General features: G+C 48.8%; 3 protein-coding genes and 1 long non-coding RNA gene across 15 annotated transcripts in view; 3 read left to right on the top strand and 1 right to left on the bottom strand.

The window, feature by feature from the left end:
• TMEM150C (transmembrane protein 150C) overlaps positions 1-3,057 on the top strand; it is a 25,911-nt gene extending 22,854 nt beyond the window's left edge. For all 9 annotated transcript variants that reach the window (XM_075033744.1, XM_075033754.1, XM_075033773.1 and 6 more), the window contains one exon: positions 728-3,057. In XM_075033744.1, the coding sequence (XP_074889845.1) occupies positions 728-936 (209 nt within the window). In that variant the 3' untranslated portion in view covers positions 937-3,057. The remainder of the gene's footprint in view (positions 1-727) is intronic.
• ENOPH1 (enolase-phosphatase 1) lies at positions 2,832-15,688 on the bottom strand. 2 transcript variants are annotated; one of them, XM_075033636.1, is made up of 7 exons: positions 14,907-15,688; positions 12,743-12,890; positions 10,466-10,567; positions 9,502-9,704; positions 6,603-6,735; positions 6,184-6,307; positions 2,832-5,099 (listed from the first exon to the last, which is right to left on the bottom strand). In XM_075033636.1, exons 1-7 carry the CDS (start codon positions 15,686-15,688, stop codon positions 4,960-4,962), a joined length of 1,632 nt encoding a protein of 543 aa, XP_074889737.1. In that variant the 3' UTR covers positions 2,832-4,959. The 2 variants fall into 2 exon arrangements, with proteins under 2 accessions (XP_074889737.1, XP_074889747.1); XM_075033646.1 differs by lacking the exon at positions 12,743-12,890 and having other exon boundaries at positions 14,907-15,145.
• LOC142033662 (uncharacterized) lies at positions 6,624-13,009 on the top strand. 2 transcript variants are annotated; one of them, XR_012651287.1, is made up of 5 exons: positions 6,624-6,754; positions 8,613-8,768; positions 9,585-9,731; positions 10,478-10,613; positions 12,781-13,009. It is a non-coding gene; the product is annotated as an uncharacterized LOC142033662 (long non-coding RNA). The 2 variants fall into 2 exon arrangements; XR_012651286.1 differs by lacking the exon at positions 6,624-6,754 and having other exon boundaries at positions 8,487-8,768.
• HNRNPDL (heterogeneous nuclear ribonucleoprotein D like) lies at positions 15,652-20,228 on the top strand. 2 transcript variants are annotated; one of them, XR_012651277.1, is made up of 9 exons: positions 15,652-15,846; positions 16,393-16,561; positions 16,650-16,811; positions 17,092-17,223; positions 17,338-17,452; positions 18,278-18,445; positions 18,687-18,784; positions 19,168-19,271; positions 19,960-20,228. XR_012651277.1 is itself a non-coding variant. In XM_075033707.1 (8 exons), the coding sequence occupies exons 1-7, from the start codon at positions 15,758-15,760 to the stop codon at positions 18,755-18,757; spliced, it is 906 nt and encodes a 301-aa protein (XP_074889808.1). In that variant the 5' UTR covers positions 15,653-15,757; the 3' UTR covers positions 18,758-18,784; positions 19,960-20,228. The 2 variants fall into 2 exon arrangements, 1 of the variants encoding a protein (XP_074889808.1); XM_075033707.1 differs by lacking the exon at positions 19,168-19,271 and having other exon boundaries at positions 15,653-15,846.

The raw sequence follows: 20,228 nt of genomic DNA, 5'->3' as shown, positions 1-20,228 counted from the left end.
CATTGGGCTAGGGCAGGGCCCCAGCTCAGGAAGGTGTCCTCTGCTTTAGGGGAGCTGAGAATTGCTTTTATGGAATACTCCAACACAAACTGAGGCACAGCTGTGAGACCCTGATGCCAGGCAATATGTGGTCCAGGCACACGGGTATGTGAGCCTGTAGGACAGTTTCTGGCTCTGACAGCATTCTTTTTCCTTTAGTATTAACACGACATACTGTGTAGAGTGATGCTTCTGGATTTCACAGGAAGGGATGATTTTGCCGGTGATCTAAAGACAATGAAAGATTGCGCAGTGTAGGTTGAAAGGTGTTCCCATTGCCTGTGGTGCAGAGATGTGATCCAGTTCCCATGGGCAGTCTCCTGGCAGGTAGGGGCCCATAGCCAGATCCCCAGCTTGCTGGCTCTGTCACTGGCTAGCTGGATGTTCAAGCAAGTCATTGACTTCTCTGTGCCTAAGTCTTTCCCTCTGTAAATGTTTATCAACCTCAATTGGGATTAGGAAGCCCTGGTCCATATAGGAGAGCTGCTGCACCCCATGGGCATTTTTGGATACCTGACATACCTTCCAACTTTGGCACCACATTCACGCTCTCCTGATGATGGCTAGCTGGGTTGACTGTCATCTGGGTAACTTTGATTGTTAAGATTCATTGTCTTTCCTGTTGGCTTTCTCTCATCCTGGTCAGTGTCCCTGCTCCCACTTGTTCTCCTTGACTTTCCTCTTCCAGATTTCATCCTCATGGCACAGGGCATTCACATGCATGCTTCCAGGATTCAGTGGGGCCTGGTGATGTGCTTCCTGTGCTACTTTGGCACCTTTGCAGTGGAGTTCAGGCACTACAGATTTGAGATTGTTTGCTCTGAGTACCAGGAAAACTTTCTGAGCTTTTCTGAAAGCTTATCGGAAGCCTCTGAGTACCAGACAGATCAGGTGTAGCCTGTCCTCTGGTCGGGGGGAGGGGGGCAGGTGTGGTCTCATGGGTTAAAGATGACCTCATTTACACTTTTTTGGTGAGTTTGTTTTCATGTGCAATCATGATTGTATTGCCAAAGGGCTCTGAGGGTGGCTGTCTCATTAGGAGCCAAACAAAAATAACTGTCTGCTGGAAGAGGAGTGGATCCTTCTCAGCAGCAGCGTAAGAGAGCAGGCTGTTTAGTTTGTGCTACCAGTGACTTTTTCTGAGTGGCTCTGTCACACTCCTGTTGTTCAAAACATTCAACAGCCATTTGTCGTGATGCCCCTCTGAGACAGGCACTCCTCAGCCTGGTCTGCAGAGGAGATGAAGGAAATGAACTTCTCCGGGCACCAAGAGTCTTCAGGAGTTGCTGGTTCCCGAGTCACAAGACCGCATCTTTTGTGTGTTTCTTGCGTTGTTTTCTTTGCTGCCAACTGGTGTAACTTGGTAGGGTGAGAAAAAGCGTCCGTTTCTTCTGGACTTGGAATTCGGCAGTGGAAGACCCCAACTTGACTGGCTTTTATGGTGAGCAGGCAGGCATTTCTTCCAGCCTGGAAAGCAGCTGATGGTAAAGCCGGTTTTGGGAGAAACTGTACTGTGATCAGGAAGCAAGACTTGGCTGGTGCTGCCTTGTAGCTGGGCAGACTGTTCCCAGGCCACAGGAGATGGCACAGTGGGGTGCTGTGCTCAACTTGGTGTTTCAGACTCAATGGTGGGGACTGGTGGAAGCAAGATGCTGAATTAAGATGGGAACGCCTGCGTGTTCTGAAGCTGAGCCAGAAAAGGCTGCTCTTTGTGTGTAGTACTTCCACCACTTATTGTGTGTAATATTTCAAAAGCTTTGTTTTTGTTCACTGAGGGGGAAGACATTGTGTTAGAGACACTGGGCTCACCTGCAATGGTAACAGAACTGTTGCAGGTGGTTCTGGGCATAGGGTTTGGTTTTGCTCCTTGTGCACTTAGAAGTCAAACTTCAGACACACTGACACTAGGCCTGGGCTCTGGACCCCTCAGTGTGGCCAGTTGTCCTGAGTAGAGTCTGCCACAGGTTTAAGCAGGCTTCCAAGGTGCAGGAAGGCAGTTCTGCCCCGGAGGTTAGGTGATGTGGCCTTGAGGGCTGGAGGTGCAGGAGGGGACCTGCAAAACCAGAAGGGCTGCTTCTTCCCTGAAAGGAGGTTTTCAAACAGAAGGTCTGTTTTCAAAGAAAAAGCAGGAGCTCAAAGCCCCTGTTTGAGAACCTGATTTTGGGAAGGCTGCTGTATTGGACAGGCAGGAGAACAATGGGAGTTGCTTCTTATGAACATGGCTCCTGTTTTCCTCCACGAGTCAGGCTCAGCTTAGGTTTGCATCTTGTCTGAGCTGCAGGAAAATAAAGAGAAATTAAAATGGTGGCAAAAGGCATTTGAAGGGGAACTCGTCCTGCACTGTGGCATTTCTGACAGAGAGGGAAAAGGCACGAAGGAATTCAGTCTTCTGCAAAGGTCAGAGGCCTCTCCTGAAAGGCGAGACTGTTGAGAAAAACTTCTGTCAAAACTAGTGCAAGTAGAAAGCTTTCAGCCAGCTGTTTACTTTATCTTCTGTGGGCCAAAATTTGTTCTCAGGCAGCCGTGTTATAAATCCAGAGCGTCTCCAGCCAATGGAGGGTTATTGCTGGACCGCTGAAGGCCGCCTCCTTGTAGCTGTGTCGTTAGTGGGAAGCCTTCCTGGAGGGATGTGCCAAGGCTGGCCCAAGTGCACAGCAGTGTGAGGCGCAGGGCTCCCCATCCAGGGAGCTCCTCCTGGGCAAGGGCAGGAGGGAATAGCCTGGAGAAGATGCAGGTGGGGATCCTCTTACACAGGCACACACACTCAATGCATATGGAGCACAAAATAGTGATTTGTTTTAAGGGTGTTTTACTGTAAATAGTCCACTGTAACTTTTTTAAAAAAATCAGTTAATACTTTCAGTTTATCATTTTATATTTTGTAATTTTATCAAAGGAAAAAAAGATGATGTTAGTGATTTTATTTTTTTTTTTCTTTCTCTCCTTTTCCTATATGCAATCCAAACTGAACTTCAGGGTTTTGGTGATAACTCTGTACATTTCTTAGGGTATTTCTAACAGCACATTTCAGTACAACTAAATGACAGCTGATACACACTGAAACATGACCACTAAATAAAGTGCTTTTATGGAGAAAGTGAGTTTTATTTTTGTGCCCTACCCCATGCATAGCTTTCTGATGGCAAAGGCAAAACAAAAGGTGAGTATTTACAGTATCATGATTAAAATTAACACTTAAGGAAGCCAGGGACTATTCAGCCATGCAGATACACTTATTGTAACAGTGCTAATTAGCAGGCTCTTTCTAGGAGGAGGATCACACTCATTACACAGCCCAGAAAGGTGCCCAGACTAGCTGCCTCACAGCCTTACCTGCTACCATCAAAGTTTTAGAAGGGTAATGCTGGCATGATATGGTTTCCTCCCAAAATGCCTGTCTCTTGCTTGTTCTCTACGCTGCAGCCTCCCTCAACAGGGACAGCTGTAGGTGTAGATGAGAGCTCAGGAAGGCAACATGTGTTAGTATTATATTTTGGCTGTCCATGAGGGCAAGCTCACACGCAGCCATGCAGAAATGAGTAAGTAGCAACTGACACCCATGCACAAAGCGCCAGCAGCAGGGAACTGGGGTTTCAGACTGCCTCTGCCTCCACTATTACTAGGTATAACCTAGCTGTGGCTGTCACTCCTGCACCCCCACTAAGCCCCTGCTGAAATTGTGAGATGGTCAGGGAGGTAATACAGCTTCCTTGGCAAGACAGGGTTGTCTGCCTTAAAGAAAAGACCAGAGAGGGCAAAAGCAGGGAAACAAAGTGTTCACAGGTTGAAAAACAAACAAAGAGATTTGCCTTTAGTTGCTGGGATCACTGGTGATAGACAGGAAGGCAAAATACTGGGGTGGAGTGAACACAATGAAAGCGAAGTTGTGGTTTGATTTACTACATTTGGAAAAGCTCCATGACCGTCTGATATAAATTGGCACAATTTAGGTAGTGTGGGTGAAAAGGTCAGGGGTTTAATTCTCATTAAATGCAGCAGGATGTGTCCCTCAGAAGCAGTTGTTTGTCAAGATTTGCTCACAGCTGACCAGTGCTATCAATGTGTGACAGGGTGATGTTGGCTACTGAGAAGGAGCTCCAGGGGTTAGTGCTAAGGGAGGTACTTCAGAAACACAGTCAAGCTGACTTTGGTGTTCAGCCAGTTGCATCCCATAGCCCAGCACCACAATGCAGCAGTGAGGTGGGTCTAGAATTTAATTTTTAAAGCTATATTTATATATACTCCATTCTGGTAGGCTGGTTATGTAGTTCGAAGCAGCTTCCATATGCAAGTTGTACTGTTTTGTACCTAGACCTGCTGTGGATATAGCCAAGATTTAAGTTGTTCCTGGTCTAAAGCATTTGCCTGCAGCAAGGTCTGGCTTTTTCTGTGGCAGCCCAAATATACTGTATTATAGTCCACATTTGGCATTTTCCTTTGGGCACCCTAATCTCCCTAACTTTGAAAGTTTTGACTTAGCCAGCAACCCCATCTGCAGGGAGAAGCTCATAACCCCTCATGGTCCCTGGAGGTCCCTCTGGGACAGGGGGACATATACCTTGTTTGCAGACTGTTTCTAAAAATGACGGAGCTTGTGGTGGGGCATCTCAGCACCAGATTTCAATGGGTGATTCTGAAGGAAGCATCCCCTGAGTAATTGCTAGCTGGGAAAGGGGAGGAACAGCAGGACTCATGGGTGCTGCTCCTCACCCTGTTCGAGCTCCAGCTGGCTGCTGCAGGCCTCCATCCTACTGCACAAGGGACCCCACACCATATTCTCCATCCATACCTGCCTGCACTAGTTGCGGGTCCAAGACATGATGTGGGTTTGTTTTAAATTCTGATTATGGACAAAATTACCTAATGTTACACAAGGACAATTCAGGTGAAGCACAGTCTTTTGTGCATGCACCACTTTCCCTAAGTGGAGGAAGGCAGGAAAAGTTCGGTGAAAGATGAGATGAGGCTATAATACGATTTCTCATCATCCGTCAGTCCTGCGTTGCCTGGTCTGATCACCACAGCCACGTGAGTATCCGCTTCCTCGGCTGCGTTGGCTTCTGAAACAGAGGTGGGGAGAGTGGAGCTGAGATGTGATTACCGACCTCTCCACGTGAGGGTCTTTAAGGCTTGAAGATGCCCCAAAACATTGAAGTGAAGCTTTTAAAGGTTGAGACTGAGAAGAGTAGCGTTTGCATGTGGCGCTGCAGGGCTCTAGAGAGGGACCAGCTCCTGGCAGACCTGCTGTGGATGACTGTAGCTGCTGCGTAATACAAGCGGATGGGAGGTGGCTGCCTTGCCATCTCCTCCCCCCTCCCAGCTGGTGGCTTTCCAAGGCACTGGGCACCAGCAGCTCGGTTTCTGTCACAAAGAAGCTGGGCTGTGGTTGGGCTGTGGCTTAGCGAGGCCAACACCCCCTGCCGGGAGTCACTTCTCACAAACTTCCTTCACTCCCTGAGCACAGCAAGAGGCCACAAGAAGATGACACAGGGAAAAGGAGGTAACTGCAACTTCCCACCAGCTCTGCTGCCTGGGCTGAGGAGGAGGTAAGGGCTAACTCCTGGGGACTGAGCTGGCTTAGACTGAGATCACAATCCAGAGCCATTTATGCCAGAAAGACTTTTCCAGCAAAGGCAGGAAATTAAATTAGCTTCCTGAGCCTGGCTTTCCAGGGGTCAAGTCTTGGTGACCAAGAGCAATGTTTTCCTGCTGCTGAACACAACCAAACTGTAAGTGGCACAAAGAACCAGTTACCACATGTGCTGTGTAGCAGCACAGCAGACATCAACTGTTCCCCCCGAGCACAGGGCACAAAAACCACTGACCCTGTTTGTAAATGGAGCATGCCAACTGCTTCAGCAAACGCCCCACTCCACTTTAACAGGTTCTCCTTGCTTGCTGGTGCAAGGGCAGGTTTTCTACTTGACCTATTTTCCCTCATTGCAATGCTGCTCACAGATAGCCCACTGGTGTGTGAGAGCCTGGATGTGTAAGGAAGGAGATGGCAGCAGCTAGGGGGATGCTACCAAAGCAACATGGACTGTAGCATTTCTGGGGTGCTTGTGACAAGTCAGCAGCATGCATTTAAGGAGCACCTGCCTCCCTCGCGCAGGCGAGAGCCAGCAGGACTGGCAGGCCACCTACCTCGAGGGACATCCGTCAGGAAGAGGATGTTGTTGGTGGCGCACCCAATAGTGGCGGCAATCCTTCTGTAGCTCTCACTTTCTACCTTGGGGCCTATTTTGGTATCAAAGTGGCCGTCAAAGAGCTGAAAGAGAGCGAAAAGCAAAGGCAGTTGCTGATGCCACCTGAAGAGCAAGACTAACCCTCACTCCTGAGGAAGGTGTCCCCTTTCCTTTCTACCACAGTAACAGGGGGGCCGATGCAGCCATGCCAGCATACTCAACTGGCTGAGCTTAACTCCCGTGGGTTAAACCCACTGCCCCACCTGTCCTAGAGTCCTGTCCCAGACTCTATTCACGAAGCACTACAGCAAGGGCAGTTGTGGGAGGGAAGTGCTCTGCAGAGGGAGAAGCTGTAAAGAAGGTAATAAGGTTATCTACCTCTAGGATATCACCTTCTGTAGAGTATCCGAACAAAAGCTTCTGGGCTTCAATGCTGCCCGAGGAGTAGATATAGACCTTCATCCCCGCTTCCCGCCACTTCCGGATGGCTGGAACCACGTCCTCGAAGAGTCTGGAGTAAAACAGGGCAGGTAAGGGCAAACCCAGGGGCACCTGGAGGGACACCTTTAGTCAGGCACTGTGACAGCTGTCCCGTTAGTTTGAAAGGGGACTTAATTCTCAAACTGCTCAGGACTTCTGCAACAGGGGAGTCTATTTCAGCAGCAGGTGATATATTCTTGGTTCCACCCAACTGAGCAGCTCATTGACTGCTATGCAGACAGCAGCTCTGATGAGCTGTTTCAGACATTTGGCAGGAGTTTCTCCAGCCGCTTCAATTTGGAGAGGGGAGGAAAGGTTGGGGAAAATGGCATCCCAATGTTTTTCTCTGCGAGGGAGGAATAAGAGGGAGGACATAGAAGACAGGCTCTTGCAGTCCCACCTGCCTTGCAAGCTATAAAGATTTCCCTGTTGGTAAGAGCTATGGCTGTAAGCTGCATCCACATGGGGCAAACCCATCCCACAGGTTCAGGCTCTGACCATGTGTAGGGAGGAGTTGAGAGGAGGTTGCAGCTGCAGGAGCTAAATGAGCAGCACTGTATGAACTGTTTGAAGCTAGACAACAGCTCGGGAAAGGAGTGTCCCCTAAGGGACTGAGGTCAGAGCCACTCTATTCAGTGACTCAGTCAGGTTATACAGTACTACCTGTGGGCCAGATGTGTCCCTGGCTTAACTGCACCGCAGAAGGTAAACCAGCTCACGTTCACTAGGCAGCAGCATCCCTCCCCTTATTCTTCTGGCCTTGCAGAGTGCTGGGAAGGACATTGGTCTAGCAATGGGCTGACGAGTCTCAATATGTGAATTCCATCTAACACCCAGGTAGCAGCCACCTGGAGACAAGCCCATCAGCAGGGAGGGCTGTGAAAGAGGGAAGGAGGACCAAAGCCAAGGCAACTGCTGCCAGACGTGTCTGTTGGTTCCCTCATACCCTTCTCATTTATACCATTAGACCTCTCCAGTGCTGCACTTACATGTATGTAAAAGCTCTTTGTATGCAAAGGACATTTACAAGGTGACCCATGTACTGGAGGGAACTGCAGGCTAGAGGATGCTCAAGAGGGACAAAATGAGGCTGACAGTAAGTCCCTCAATAATACATGTGATGGTTAATAAGGAAAGACCACAGAGAGCTTCGGAAGGGCAGGGAGGGTGTTTGAGTTTGATATGGCAGAAGGATGGAGAGAGCAGCTGGAGGAGATGTGATCCCCAGGGAACTGAGTTTTCATCCCAGTCCAAATCGCAGCCTTCCCACCTGCACAGCTCTGTGTGGCAACTTGGGCCAAGGACCAAAGGTACTGCCCCAAAAAGGGGATCTGAGCATCTAAACGTCTGAAGAAAGAGGACTCCAAATAGATGCAAAAGGAGGTCTTGGACTGAGTTTTCCAGACTTGTAGCAATCAGCAGGCCCATTCTTCATCTCCAGTTTCTTGGCCATCTGCTCAGGGCCTTGTTATGTTATGTATTTAAAAAAAGTTCACTTTTTTTCATAGTTATTAAATGTCTCTGGTGTCAGCTGAAAATATTGTGAAGTTGTACAGCACCTGCAGAAATTCCCAGCCACCCTCATGTTTTCACGTGCTGAGTTCAGTGCCTGGATTTCAGACACTGATGTGCCAGATGCAGTTGGGCGAGGGGGAGACTTTAGAGATCTCACTCCTTGGATGCTGCCAAGCAGCAAGGCTAGCTCCACAGTTTTGGGGCCACTATAAGACAATTAGCCCTATTTTTAAAAAGAAAACCAACAGGATGGCTGTCCCTCTTGACTTGCTTTTGGGTTTTGTTGCTTCCTCTGGTGGATGTTTACATTTTTCTGTGAGCTCTTTTTCTTCTTCCTCATTCTTCCTTTGGCAAAACACTCTGTGAACTTATGGGTTTGTTTTACCTCCTTAGGAACTTGAAATGCATAGTTTAACCAAGTATCTTTCAACCTAAATAAGAAGATCAAGCTTAACTCCAGTTGTCCCTACTTATGCGCCATTGTGTTGTGGCTGAAACATAAAGAGGAGTCTGAAGACAAAAAGAAGTGGAAAGGCATGAAACGCTCAGGTAAGAGACAAAGCAAGAGGAAACAACTGAAAGGACCTGACCCTGCAACCCCAGCTTGTTTAGGTTTGTTCCAAAATGTGAGTGCAATTCAGGGATAAAAAAACGTGAGATGGAGAACTGTAAGAAGTTCATACTTGTGCCTCAGTCTCTTGGTTTACCAAGAAATCTCTGTAGAGATATATTGAGACATTTTCTGAATTTTTAATGCAGAAGATAGTGGTCCCAGACGAATATTCCATTGGTCATGGGAGCCGAATCGCCCTGTGTCATACCTCCATTACCTTGTTCTGTTTCTCAGAACCCATCTCCTTTACAGACCCTGCCCAGGTGGCTGGAGAACTGGCTGCTCCCCAGCACATACCTGCTGATTAAAGAGAAACACTCTCACCCACTTGTCATCTTCCCAGTGGGGACTGAGACAACTTGGTCGGTACTGAGATTACTGTAAGCTTTTGGTTCCCTAGATCCAAAGATTAAGCTCAATGGATTTGTGTTTCACTGCATGATCAAATTTGAACTGAAGTGTCTGTAGTTGGTTCCACGACAGCAGTGGCCTGGCTTAAGCCACGACTGAACGTAAACGTATTGGCTTCTCCACCTCGGTGGAGAATCCTATTTGCATTTGTACATGGGGCTGTTTCCAGGAATAGCTTATGCAGCTGTTCTGCTAACAGACGTCTAGGAAAGATGCACCCCATACCTGCCCCAGGGAAAAGGGCACACAATTACTCACTCTCCTTTGACATGCCCGGTAGCATAGGCTGCCCTCCACATGTGGCCCTGCAGCTGCTTCAGTGCTGTGGTCTTCCTGTCCAGAGACATCTGCCAATGCACGTTGTCTACGACCGCCTGGATGACCCGCTCCAGCTCCTCTTCCCCACTTCCACTCTCCAAAGGGATCGGCACAGCCCCGTCCAAGCTGGAGTCCTCCTGAGCCTGGAAATCATCCATGATAAAAAAGAGGTGAGGGAAGAGGTGGAGCGGTCTCAACATCTCAGTTTAGGAAAAGGGGTCTAACACCTGCATCAACACACCTCTGTGCAGGACACAGCTTCAACTGCTCTTCACATGAAGGGTTACAACATTGTTTGAATGCTTTTCTTAATGGGAAATTCAGAATTTAGTAGCGTCTAGAAACACTTGCTTGGATTGTATTTCCAAACCCAACAATTAGCACTACTGTAGCTGTATTGTGAATACTCTAGTGAGAATTATACTTGCTTAAGTATTTAATTACTGAAATTAAGGCAAAGAAGCAAATGCATCTATTGGCTTCAGACAGCCACAGGTCTCAAACTGATGCCATGTCCCCGTACAGAGGCAGGATACACTACCCTGTGCAGTACAAGTACTCTGCCATCTCTCAATGCTGCTTCCTAAACAGGTGCCTGGAAGTCACAGGTGGCAGATTCAGCAAGTGAAGAGCACAGTGCAGACACGAAGCTGAAAAGCTGTGGTTCAATGCCGGCTCAGGGGTTGTAAAAACCAAGGCGAACTGAGGGAAGCAGCTGAGCTGCTGCCTACCAAGCACTAGCCCTTCCCCACACACAACAATCAGTACGTCAAGGCAACCAGCCTCTATGGGGGGCAAAGACAGATATGGGCTTGTGTTGGGTGACTGGGGGAGTCCGAGTGACCTGAAGTCTCAGGCATGCCATGAAAACCCAGAGAGACACGGTGTAGCTCTGTTACTTAACCTGTTTCCTCAGAAGTCCAACATCCCGCTGGCACTCCTCTTCCTCCCAGTGAGCACGCAGATACTCCTTCACGTTGTCTTTGATGTAAGGGAACAAGGTCTCCTGGCAGCACACAAGAAAAACAGGCAGCTCCTTTAACGTGGCAGAGGTAAGGCTGACTTACTTTTAAAGCAACTGTTTGCACATGCTGGTGCGTCTGGTTATTTTTCACACTTGAGCTTCCCCTACAGTACTGCAGCTTGTGGAACTGCCTGCCAAGGGTGTCTTCGTGCTCACAGGCCAGAGACAACCTTGGGCCAAGATTAGTGCAGGTGGATTTTTTTGCACAAATGCTTATGTAGCTGCAATTTTTAAATCCCAGGATGGAAAGGAGGGTGATAACTTTTCCTGGCTTGCCAAAAAATGTCTCAAATGGCAGAAGTGACCCCAAGTTCCCATCAGCTGAGGAGTACAAGGCTGACTGTGTACGTACTCTGAACTGACAAGTTATACTACTCTATTTTTAATGGGGCGCTTGTCCTAACAAAGGTCATTCTGAAAACACATCTCAACTTCTCACCAGAGCTAGAGGACCTTTTTAAAAAGAAAAGTCTAGTCCAGTGACACTAAGCTCCATAGGACAGTTTTGCAAATGAAATTAAATGGGGTTAGGGAAAAGTACCACAGGAGAATTACAAACCTTCCCAGAGTTCCCAAGGGCAACCAGAAATAACTACAAATTGCTCTCATTAGTGGTGTTTCACAACTGAGAAGCCACAAGCAGCTGCTGTGATGGCATCTCTGGGTGCGGGAAGAGCCTCAGTACAAAGGCAAGGGCAGGGAGCTCCTTCCTTCGGGTACAGAACTGAGCTTTTCTTAACTGGGAAAAATTTGGGATGGGGAGGAGATGGGAGGAAACTAACCTGAGCTCATCTCTCCTCAAAAAATGGCCAAAGATATTTTTCTCCTCACTGTATGTCACCTTTAACTTGTTACTGAATTAAGAAAATGGTGGTCCTGATTTTCTATTACTCCAATATTGCGTTTTCCACATTGTATATTTTAAAAACAATGTAAATTTAGGGGAAAGGAAAATCTCTTAAATGCCTAGAAAATTACCACAATCTTGTCTAGGGAAATCAATAGCCTTGTAATACCCCCAGTTACTCTCTCATTTCCTTTATTTGAGCTTAGTTGCTTCCAAACTATCTTTCAAATCATGGAGGAAATTAAAGAGTATCCACTGGGAGATGCAACCAACCCACTGACTTGGTTTAACTTCCCTTCAACTTGGATGTCAAAAGGCCCCAATTGCTTTCCAAAAGCAGTGTTTTGTGCTCTTGTCTTGTGTCGTGGTTTAAGCCCAGCTGGCAACTAAGGACCACGCAGCTGCTCACTCACCTTCCTCACCCTGGGATGGGGCAGAGAATCAGAAGGGTAAAAGTGAGGAAACTTGTGGGCTGAGGTAAAGACAGTTTAATAGGTAAAGCAAAAGCCGCACACACAAGCAAAGCAAAACAAGGAATTCATTCACTACTTCCCATGGGCAGGCAGGTGTTCAGCCACCTCCAGGAAAGCAGGGCTCCATCACATGTAACAGTTACTTGGGAAGACAAACACCGTAACTCTGAATGTCCCACCCTTCCCCCTTCTTCCCCCAGCTTTATATGCTGAGCATGACGTCATATGGTCTGGAATATCCCTTGGGTCAGTTGGGGTCAGCTGTCCCAGCTGCGTCTCCCCTCCCAACTTCTTGTGCCCCTCCAGCCTCCTCGCTGGTGGGGTGGGGTGAGGAGCAGAAAAGACCTTGGCTCTGTGTGAGCACTGCTCAGCAGTAGCCAAAACATTACGGCATTATCAACACTGTTTTCAGTACAAATCCAAACCATAGCCCCATACTAGTTACTATGAAGAAAATTAACTCTATCTCAGCCAAAACCAGCACATGCTGGCAAAGAAAAACTTCCAAACAGGCTCCGAAAGCACAACGTATTCCATGCTTCAGTGGATTTTAAAAGGGTAAAAGCCTTGGCCCATTGGCGAATCCATCAGTCTGTGGTCCAAGAGGGGACACCCATGTGACAGCTGGAGTGGTGGACAGCCAGTGGGACAGATGGTTTATGGACATCAGGAGTGATCCCAGGCAATGATGTACTAAGTTTAAAAGGCCACAAGTTTGTGTGGAAGAAAGACTTCTGGCATCCTGCAGGGAAATACTTCCATCTCCGAGACCTCAGCTTTCAGCAAAAGTTGGTGCCTGCAAACTCTTCAATAGGTTTAACCAGGGCTGTTACTGACCTTTATAAGTTCACCCGCTTCTCTTTTATCTTGGCTAGCAGGAGACCCAAGCCTGCCTGTGCACAGCTCCCATCTCTCTGGGACCACACCGTCAGATGGCCAGGCTCCTCGGAGACGTCCAGCCCCAGATGTGGCTGCCCCAACACAGCTTGGCAGGATGGAGAAACAGCCGTCAGCAAACACAGCTCGACAGCCCTCCTAAGCCTTTGCAACTGCTCACAGCAACGTTAAACCCCGCATAGAAAGGGTAGTATTTTTACTGTCAGTAGACACCCACGTAGCACGCTTAGCACTTGTAGGGTCAATTTTCCTCTCAACGTCCATGCAAACTGTCACGAAGTTCAGTGACAATCTGCTCTTTTACAGGAGATCTGACAAATCCCAGGGGATGTAGTTTATCAAATTACATCTTTCCTCTACCATCTACTTTTCTCTGCCAGGGTGGACCCAGCAAAAGAGAAAACTTGGTGATCTCTAACTACGGGCCACCAAATATTCTCTTTTCTGGTATCTTTCCTTAATCTACTCATCAACTGGCTCATTCTATTTCCTTACTTTGCATATTCAATAATTCTAATACTAAAGAAAGGATTAAATAAAATCCTTTAATTAAAGAATAAAATGCCTGCAGAACCAGCAGTTGACCTTTTAAAAGGAAATAGAAATTATGGAGGTTAACTGAAAGTCCAAGTGAAATAACTTGTTTCTAGCATTTTCAGGATTTCCAGCAAACTGAGTTTTATTGAGAACCATAACTCATTTGGCCTCCCTGCAACAGAAAGACTTTGAGTAGGAAACCATCTCAGGCATATTGCATGTTATTTGCACAACAGCAAAACGCATTCAAGGTGGATATAACCGAATTCATTGCTCTGTTAGATGTTTGGTAAGAAATCTGAGCTGTTCAAAGTGTTTAAATTGAAAGATACCAAGGGGATGGAGGCAGCTGTAATGCCATCTAGACCTGAAGTTTCTTCAAGAGCACTGGAAGAACATGGACAGGAAAGATGTAGGTCATGTTGTTCATCTGTTAAACTGTGTTAGCAGAAACACCTAGAAAGCCTGGCAAGAGACTTCACTCCTCCATGCATCATGTGGGTCACAAAGCACCTTTGTAAACTATCAGCAAGAAAGATCCACCACAAGCTATAATGTCTCATGGAGAAATACAGGTTAATGGCAGGAGCAGGGATAATTCCATTCGGTGTCTTAAATACAAGCAAATTACTCCCTCCTGTGCAGCACAGGAGCCTGGTTAGGGACCAAAACCTCTTGGAGAGGAGGGACCCACAGTGGCTGGAGAACTGCAAATTTTAATAGCATATTTACAGTGTTTGTCCTGATGCCTCCTGCTGGCCTCGCAGACTCCCCAGTCCCCTGGCTTCTGCACCTAAACCAAAATTTTCAGTAGTCTTAAGCCTTCTCCTAGGCAAGGGAAACCACTCACTACATATTCACTGTTAGTACAGTCCTCCTCGTGTACACTTGATGTGCTGTGCTACCCTCCCCCTGTACTGGTCCTGTGCATGCTGGAGGAAGGACATACATCTCCGGTGACACTGGAGGCATCTGACTGTACCACCTTTTTGAAGGGAAAAGGCAGTGGATAACCCCGATATAGTACTTCAGGCTCTCTGCAAACTCGGGTGAGGTGCTGCATCTCCAGGCATCTGAGCAACAGGGATGCTCGAGGGCTTTTCCTAAAGGAGGCCGAGCACACTCCAGCTGCCCTATATCCGTGAAAAAAACCATTTACTGAACTGCCCTGGATCTGAATAGTTCCCCGTTCTCCTGCCCGCAAAAGAGGCAGGCGCACGCTAAAATGAGACGTATTTTGTCGTGAGCATTTTTTTAGAAAAACACGGAAAATGTGTCACGGTTTCAGGCTTCTGGAGGCAACTCGGGCCTGCCCTCCGCCGGGCTGCAGCCCCGGGAGAGCCGCTTCCCGCCCCCCCCGGTAGGGAGGGCCCTCCCAGCGAAGGGGGCTTGCAGTCACAGAAATCTGGCCGGCGCAGCGTGTCCCCCGGGGCTGCCAGGGCTGGGTGGGACCACGATAGTAACGGCGATGCTTAACGGAGCCCCCCCCCCCCCCCGCCACCGGCGGTGCCAGCGGGGCTCCCGGCCGTGTGGGGAGGCCGCTGCCGCCCGCCCCGCCGGGTCTCACCTGGACGAAGGCGATGGGGGTTGTGGTGCCCTCGATGTCCAGCAGGATGGCGCGCACCTCCGCCGGCACCGGCAGCACGCCCATGGCGGCGGCGGCACGTGGAGCGCGGGGCGCACCGGCGGAGCGCGGCGGCGGCGGCGGCGGCGGGCGCTCCGCCCTGCGGCTGCGCGGGGGGCCGGGCCGGGCCGGGCCGGGGCCGGGCCGTGCCGTGCAGCCACGGATCGCGGGAGGTGAGTGCGGCGGCAGCGGGACCCCAGCGGTGGGGAGTGCCGCGCCGGCTGTGCCCGCCTCCGGAGCGCCCGCCCCGCCTCCTGAACGGGGTTTCTGGGTTGCACGTTACCACCACCACCACCACCACCCCCCCCCCGCCAACCCCGGCGCCGGGGCCCGCCTGTCCCCGTCTCCCCGTGCCTGCCCAGGGCAGCGACGGCCGCCTCGCCGCAGGGCCCGCGGCGGGAAGGGCGCGGGGGGCACCGAGTACGCAGAGGTGCGAGGCGGGCGGCGGCGGCTGCACGCCGCACTCCAGGCCCCGCGGCAGGGCACGGGCGTACCGGCGCCGCACACGGAGGAGGGGCCGGGGCCAGGGTCAGGGTCGGGGCCGGGGCCGGGGCCGGGGCCGGGGTGTGTGGGGGGGCCGGCCGCCCGGCGGCGGGCGGGTGCTGCAGGCCCGCCGGAAACCGCCAGGGGCACTGCGGCGCGGGGCGAGAGGGCGGCGCTGATTGGCTGCCGGCGCGGGTATATAAGGGCGGCGCAGGCGGTGCCCGGATCTCTTCCGCCGCCATTTTCTCGCTCGCGCAGGTCTCCGCCGTCTCCGCCGCTCGCCTGAGCAGCCCCGCCGCCTTCGCCCTGCCATGGAGGACGCGACCGAGATGAGCGGCGGCCCGGAGGAGTTCGCCGAGGGCTCCAAGATCAACGCAAGCAAGAACCAGCAGGACGACGGGTAGAGCTGGGGGGGGTCGCGCCTCCATCTCCCTCACCCTCCCTCCTGGGCCGCGCGGGGGAGCGGGGCGGGGGGGGGGGGGGGGGCGGCTCGGGCGCTCGGGGGGGGGCGGGACCTGGCGGGGCGGGGCCTCCCCCACGCCAATGGCCGCGCCCGCCTTTGTGTCCCGGGCTGGTGACCCAGTTTGTGTGGGGTGGGGGCTGCCAGTCAGGGCGTGTGACGTCACCGCCAGCCTATGGGGGCGTGCGCTGCTGGCGGGCTCGGGGCGGGGGGGGACGCGCAGACCCGGCCCACGTGTCACGGCGAGGCCGGGCCGGGCCGGCCGCTGCGGCTCCCCCGGTGCTGCCCCCGCTGCCTGGAGGAGCGGGCGCGGCTCTCGGGCCCTGCCAGTCGAGCCGGGTGGCGGGGCCGCCTGATGGCCTTTGGCTTGCTGCGGCCGTTAGCGGGCTCGCTCCGTGCCCCACGCGTGCGTTTGCACCCAGCTCTGTGTGTATGTGTGTACGCACGCGTGTTTGTGCGTGTTCGAATGTACTGTTTGCGTTTCAGGAAAATGTTTATTGGAGGCCTCAGCTGGGACACCAGCAAGAAAGACTTGACAGAGTATCTCTCTCGGTTTGGCGAGGTTGTGGATTGTACGATTAAAACAGACCCGGTCACTGGCAGGTCGAGGGGGTTTGGGTTCGTGCTCTTCAAGGACGCTGCCAGCGTGGAGAAGGTGGGTGGATTTCTTGTGGAGCGATGGCACAAAGCCTGCCTGTGTCGCTGTAGTGATCTGAGACTTTGTTTCCTTGTGTGCTTCTTAGGTGTTGGAACTGAAGGAACACAAACTGGATGGGAAGTTAATAGATCCTAAAAGGGCAAAAGCCTTAAAAGGGAAGGAGCCACCAAAAAAAGTGTTTGTTGGTGGGCTGAGTCCAGATACATCTGAAGAACAGATTAAAGAGTACTTTGGTGCTTTTGGCGAGGTATAGTATAATGGCATATAAGAACAGCTCCGGTTTTCAAGTGCAGTGTTGCCTCTGTCTTAAGACAGAAGAATTTGTGAGGAGAGAGCTGGCTCAGGCTTACATAAAACTAGGGACTCTTGAAACTATGTGTGTGTTAGTGATTCCATAGTGGTGTAATGGGATTGATTTATAGCTGTCAAAAGCAGTCGGCGTAGACATTGGACTGCTGAATGGTTCTGGAAGCCTAAAAAGTTGCTTACAGATTTCATGCGTTATTGATAGGTGCTTTTGATTTCAGATTGAAAACATTGAGCTTCCCATGGACACAAAGACGAACGAAAGGAGGGGCTTCTGTTTTATCACGTATACAGATGAAGAGCCAGTAAAGAAGTTACTAGAAAGCAGATACCATCAAATTGGTTCAGGCAAGGTATGGAAGCTCTTCTTAGCATGTGAAATAGACCATCTCTGTAGGCTTCCCTGAAAGCAACTCACAAAATGGTCTTGAAATTCTTGATCAGTTAAAGAACTTCTGTCTTTACAGTGTGAGATCAAAGTAGCACAGCCCAAAGAGGTATACAGGCAACAGCAGCAGCAGCAGAAAGGAGGAAAAAGCAACACGGCTGGCGGAAGAGGAGGTGGAAGGGGGCGTGGACGGGGTGAGTGTTTTGAGTGTTGAAATTAATGTAAATGTGTAAGTGTTTGTAGATATTCCAGGTTTCGGGCTGCATGCATGCAGATATCATGTTTAAATTGAATGTGAAAAGTAGCCTGTTAGTAAATGGTGTTTTGGTGGTTGTGATTGCTTGTGGAAGCTGAAGAATATCTTTTTGCTCTGCTTGCATTCAAGTGGTGAAGTGGCAAGCTGGATGTAGGGTGCTTTTGTATACCCACAGTTGTCAGCATAGCTAAATGGATAGTGCAGTTACCCTTTCATTGGAAGGGATACAGTTAGTTGGCTCATGGGTGAGAAACCATGAGCTGTTTGTTAAAGAGGGAGACAGTCTCTTGGCTACACCTTGCAAATAGATGAGAAGCAATCAGCTGCTATGTTACAGGTTAATGCATCTCAGTCTTGAAAAGTCAAGCAGTTACAACCAACACAATGCAGTAAAGCTGATTCTGTGGTGTAACTTCGTGTGCAGGCAATTAGTGATCCAAATTGGAAGTTAAAAACAGCAGAGCTGCTGTACTGCATGCCTTCAGTGTTGTGTTGTGTTTTGTTTTTTCCTGGCTGCTCTATGAGTGGGACTACCTGCTGTCTTTATCTAATGTGGGTAATAAAGATCTTATGACCCATCTCTCATAGCCAAATAAGATGCCTCAATTCTTTTTAGAAAATTATTTTTCCTGGGAAGGTAAGAGGATTCTTCCAGGTAATAGTTCTGGCATAGAAGGATTGCCACAGACAGTTAGATGGAGTGGCATAGGAGAGGAGTGAAATAATAAGTTCTGTAGCTTATAAATGCTATACTTGGTTTTAGGTCAGGGACAAAACTGGAATCAAGGATTTAATAACTACTATGATCAAGGCTATGGAAACTACAATAGCGCTTATAGTGATCAAAGCTACAGTGGCTATGGAGGATATGACTATTCTGGGTACAACTATCCCAATTACGGATATGGGCCAGGATACACAGATTACAGTGGTAAGTGTACCACCTACAGTGGTAGGTTTTGATCTCATTCTAGATAATAGTAGCATGCATCTTTAAACAGGGGCCTCTCCTACAACTCGTTCTGTAACACCTCTAACTCATAACACATAGCTCTAAGGAATAGCCCTGTTGGTGTACTGTATGGGAACAGTCTCCTTCAGAGTTAATTGGATGTTAATTTTAATGCTTCTGGGTGTTGTGGTTTTCCCCCCCCTCCCCATGTTACCTGCAGGTCAACAAAGCACATACGGAAAGGCATCCCGTGGTGGCGGCAATCACCAAAACAACTACCAGCCGTACTAAAGCAGTACCTAGTACTTGAGGAAACAGGTGTGTACATGAGTGCAAGGTCCACTCTGAGTATGTCTAATCTAATTTAAAGATCAATAGACAAATGAAGAGTAAAAACTTGCCTAGCATGACTTTTCCTTTAATTAAGCTTTTGTTAACTTAAAAAAATACTTTTTTTTTTAAACCAGCTTTGCCTACAGTGTCTATAGATCTTTAACTTTGTAAAAATGTGACTTTATCTTCTTTAGTACTTCAGAAAAACATAAGAGTTTTTCTGTTTTGCGTTGTGTACCAGGTGGTCTAGAGGAATAATTAAACTTATTAGAAGTATTAACAGGTAAAGTACTGAAATGGGTACAACTTAAGGAAAACAAGAATGTTGTCTTCTAACTCTGACATTATACCTTGTTTGTACCCGCCAGCGGGAACTTCATTGCAGGCCGTGTGTCACCCTGACCACGTCTATCTCTGGGGTCGCACGTTGCAGGCAGAGCGCAAGGCATACACCAGAAAACGCTGTCCTGTGGTATGGTCTCTTCCAACTTCATGTACCAGCGTAAAGATTAAAGTGGAAAACTTCAGACTTTGGCTTCTTTTTTTAATCTTTTTGGAGATTAAGTGTCTTAACTTAAATGGTTTTTTACAGGAGTTAAAGTACATAAATGCCTTTACAGCTTAATCATTTGGTCTTCTGTTTAGTGTTGTATTTCAATTGTGGAACCTCATTTTAAGTGTGCATTCTTTAAGATTTAATGCTTGCTTTTTTCTTTTTATAGCTAATAGTGAAATCTGCAAACCAAAACGAACTTTTAAATCTGGAAAGACATTAAAGATCATATGCATGTGGACTGTTTGAACTAAATTGACCTGACTTGTGTTTGCACAGCAGTTGTTTAGATGGATAAACAAATAATGGGAAACCCTTTTGGCAGTGTTTCAGTGGGGAAAAAAAACCAACTGATCCAGAGCCTGATAAATCAGATGTGTGTTGTTCTGGAACAGCTTCCTAAATGGGCTGAATGGCTATATTTGGGAAGATAAATTACTGATGGGTAACAAAACCTCTTTGTGTTACCTTGATAAATATGCATATGATCTTTAACAGTGAAGAAAGGAATATATAGAAGACTTAAAGCAGTTCATGAAAATGGACCTTTTAACGATTCTTGTAGTAACTTGCACAGATCTGACATACATTTTGTCTTGATTTTTAGGTAGAGATACTGCAACAAAGCCATCTTGCAGCGCATCGTGAGTGAATGGAGGGTGGTCTTCATGAGAGGAAATGACTGTTTTGTAAAAGACTTTTAGTGTATGACACAACTGTGTCCAACTGTACATAGCGGCCGACTAGTTTTCTTTTATGGTTTTTACTTTCTTTTTGCCATTCATGTTATGACCCAATGTGGACTTGTGTTTATACAAACTTTATTTGTATAATTTCATGTTAAAGGATTCTCTAATAAATGCTTACTTAAGTGAA

Source organism: Buteo buteo, chromosome 1, assembly GCF_964188355.1.
Source record: "Buteo buteo chromosome 1, bButBut1.hap1.1, whole genome shotgun sequence".
NCBI lineage: Eukaryota > Metazoa > Chordata > Aves > Accipitriformes > Accipitridae > Buteo > Buteo buteo.
Note: the sequence above shows the minus strand (reverse complement) of the source record. Positions and strands in the feature narration are given on the sequence as shown.

What these genes read in the sequence shown, in the direction of transcription:
- ENOPH1 (XM_075033636.1), bottom strand. Translation starts at nt 15,688, where the DNA reads ATGGCGGCGGAAGAGATCCGGGCACCGCCTGCGCCGCCCTTATATACC. An exon ending in CCCCCATCGCCTTCGTCCAG is followed by an intron (nt 12,891 to 14,906) that starts GTGAGACCCGGC and finishes CATCCTGCCAAG; the next exon opens with CTGTGTTGGGGCAGCCACAT. An exon ending in CAGAAGGTGATATCCTAGAG is followed by an intron (nt 6,308 to 6,602) that starts GTAGATAACCTT and finishes GCTCTCTTTCAG; the next exon opens with CTCTTTGACGGCCACTTTGA.
- HNRNPDL (XM_075033707.1), top strand. Translation starts at nt 15,758, where the DNA reads ATGGAGGACGCGACCGAGATGAGCGGCGGCCCGGAGGAGTTCGCCGAG. An exon ending in AAGAACCAGCAGGACGACGG is followed by an intron (nt 15,847 to 16,392) that starts GTAGAGCTGGGG and finishes TTTGCGTTTCAG; the next exon opens with GAAAATGTTTATTGGAGGCC. An exon ending in TGGAAGGGGGCGTGGACGGG is followed by an intron (nt 17,453 to 18,277) that starts GTGAGTGTTTTG and finishes ACTTGGTTTTAG; the next exon opens with GTCAGGGACAAAACTGGAAT.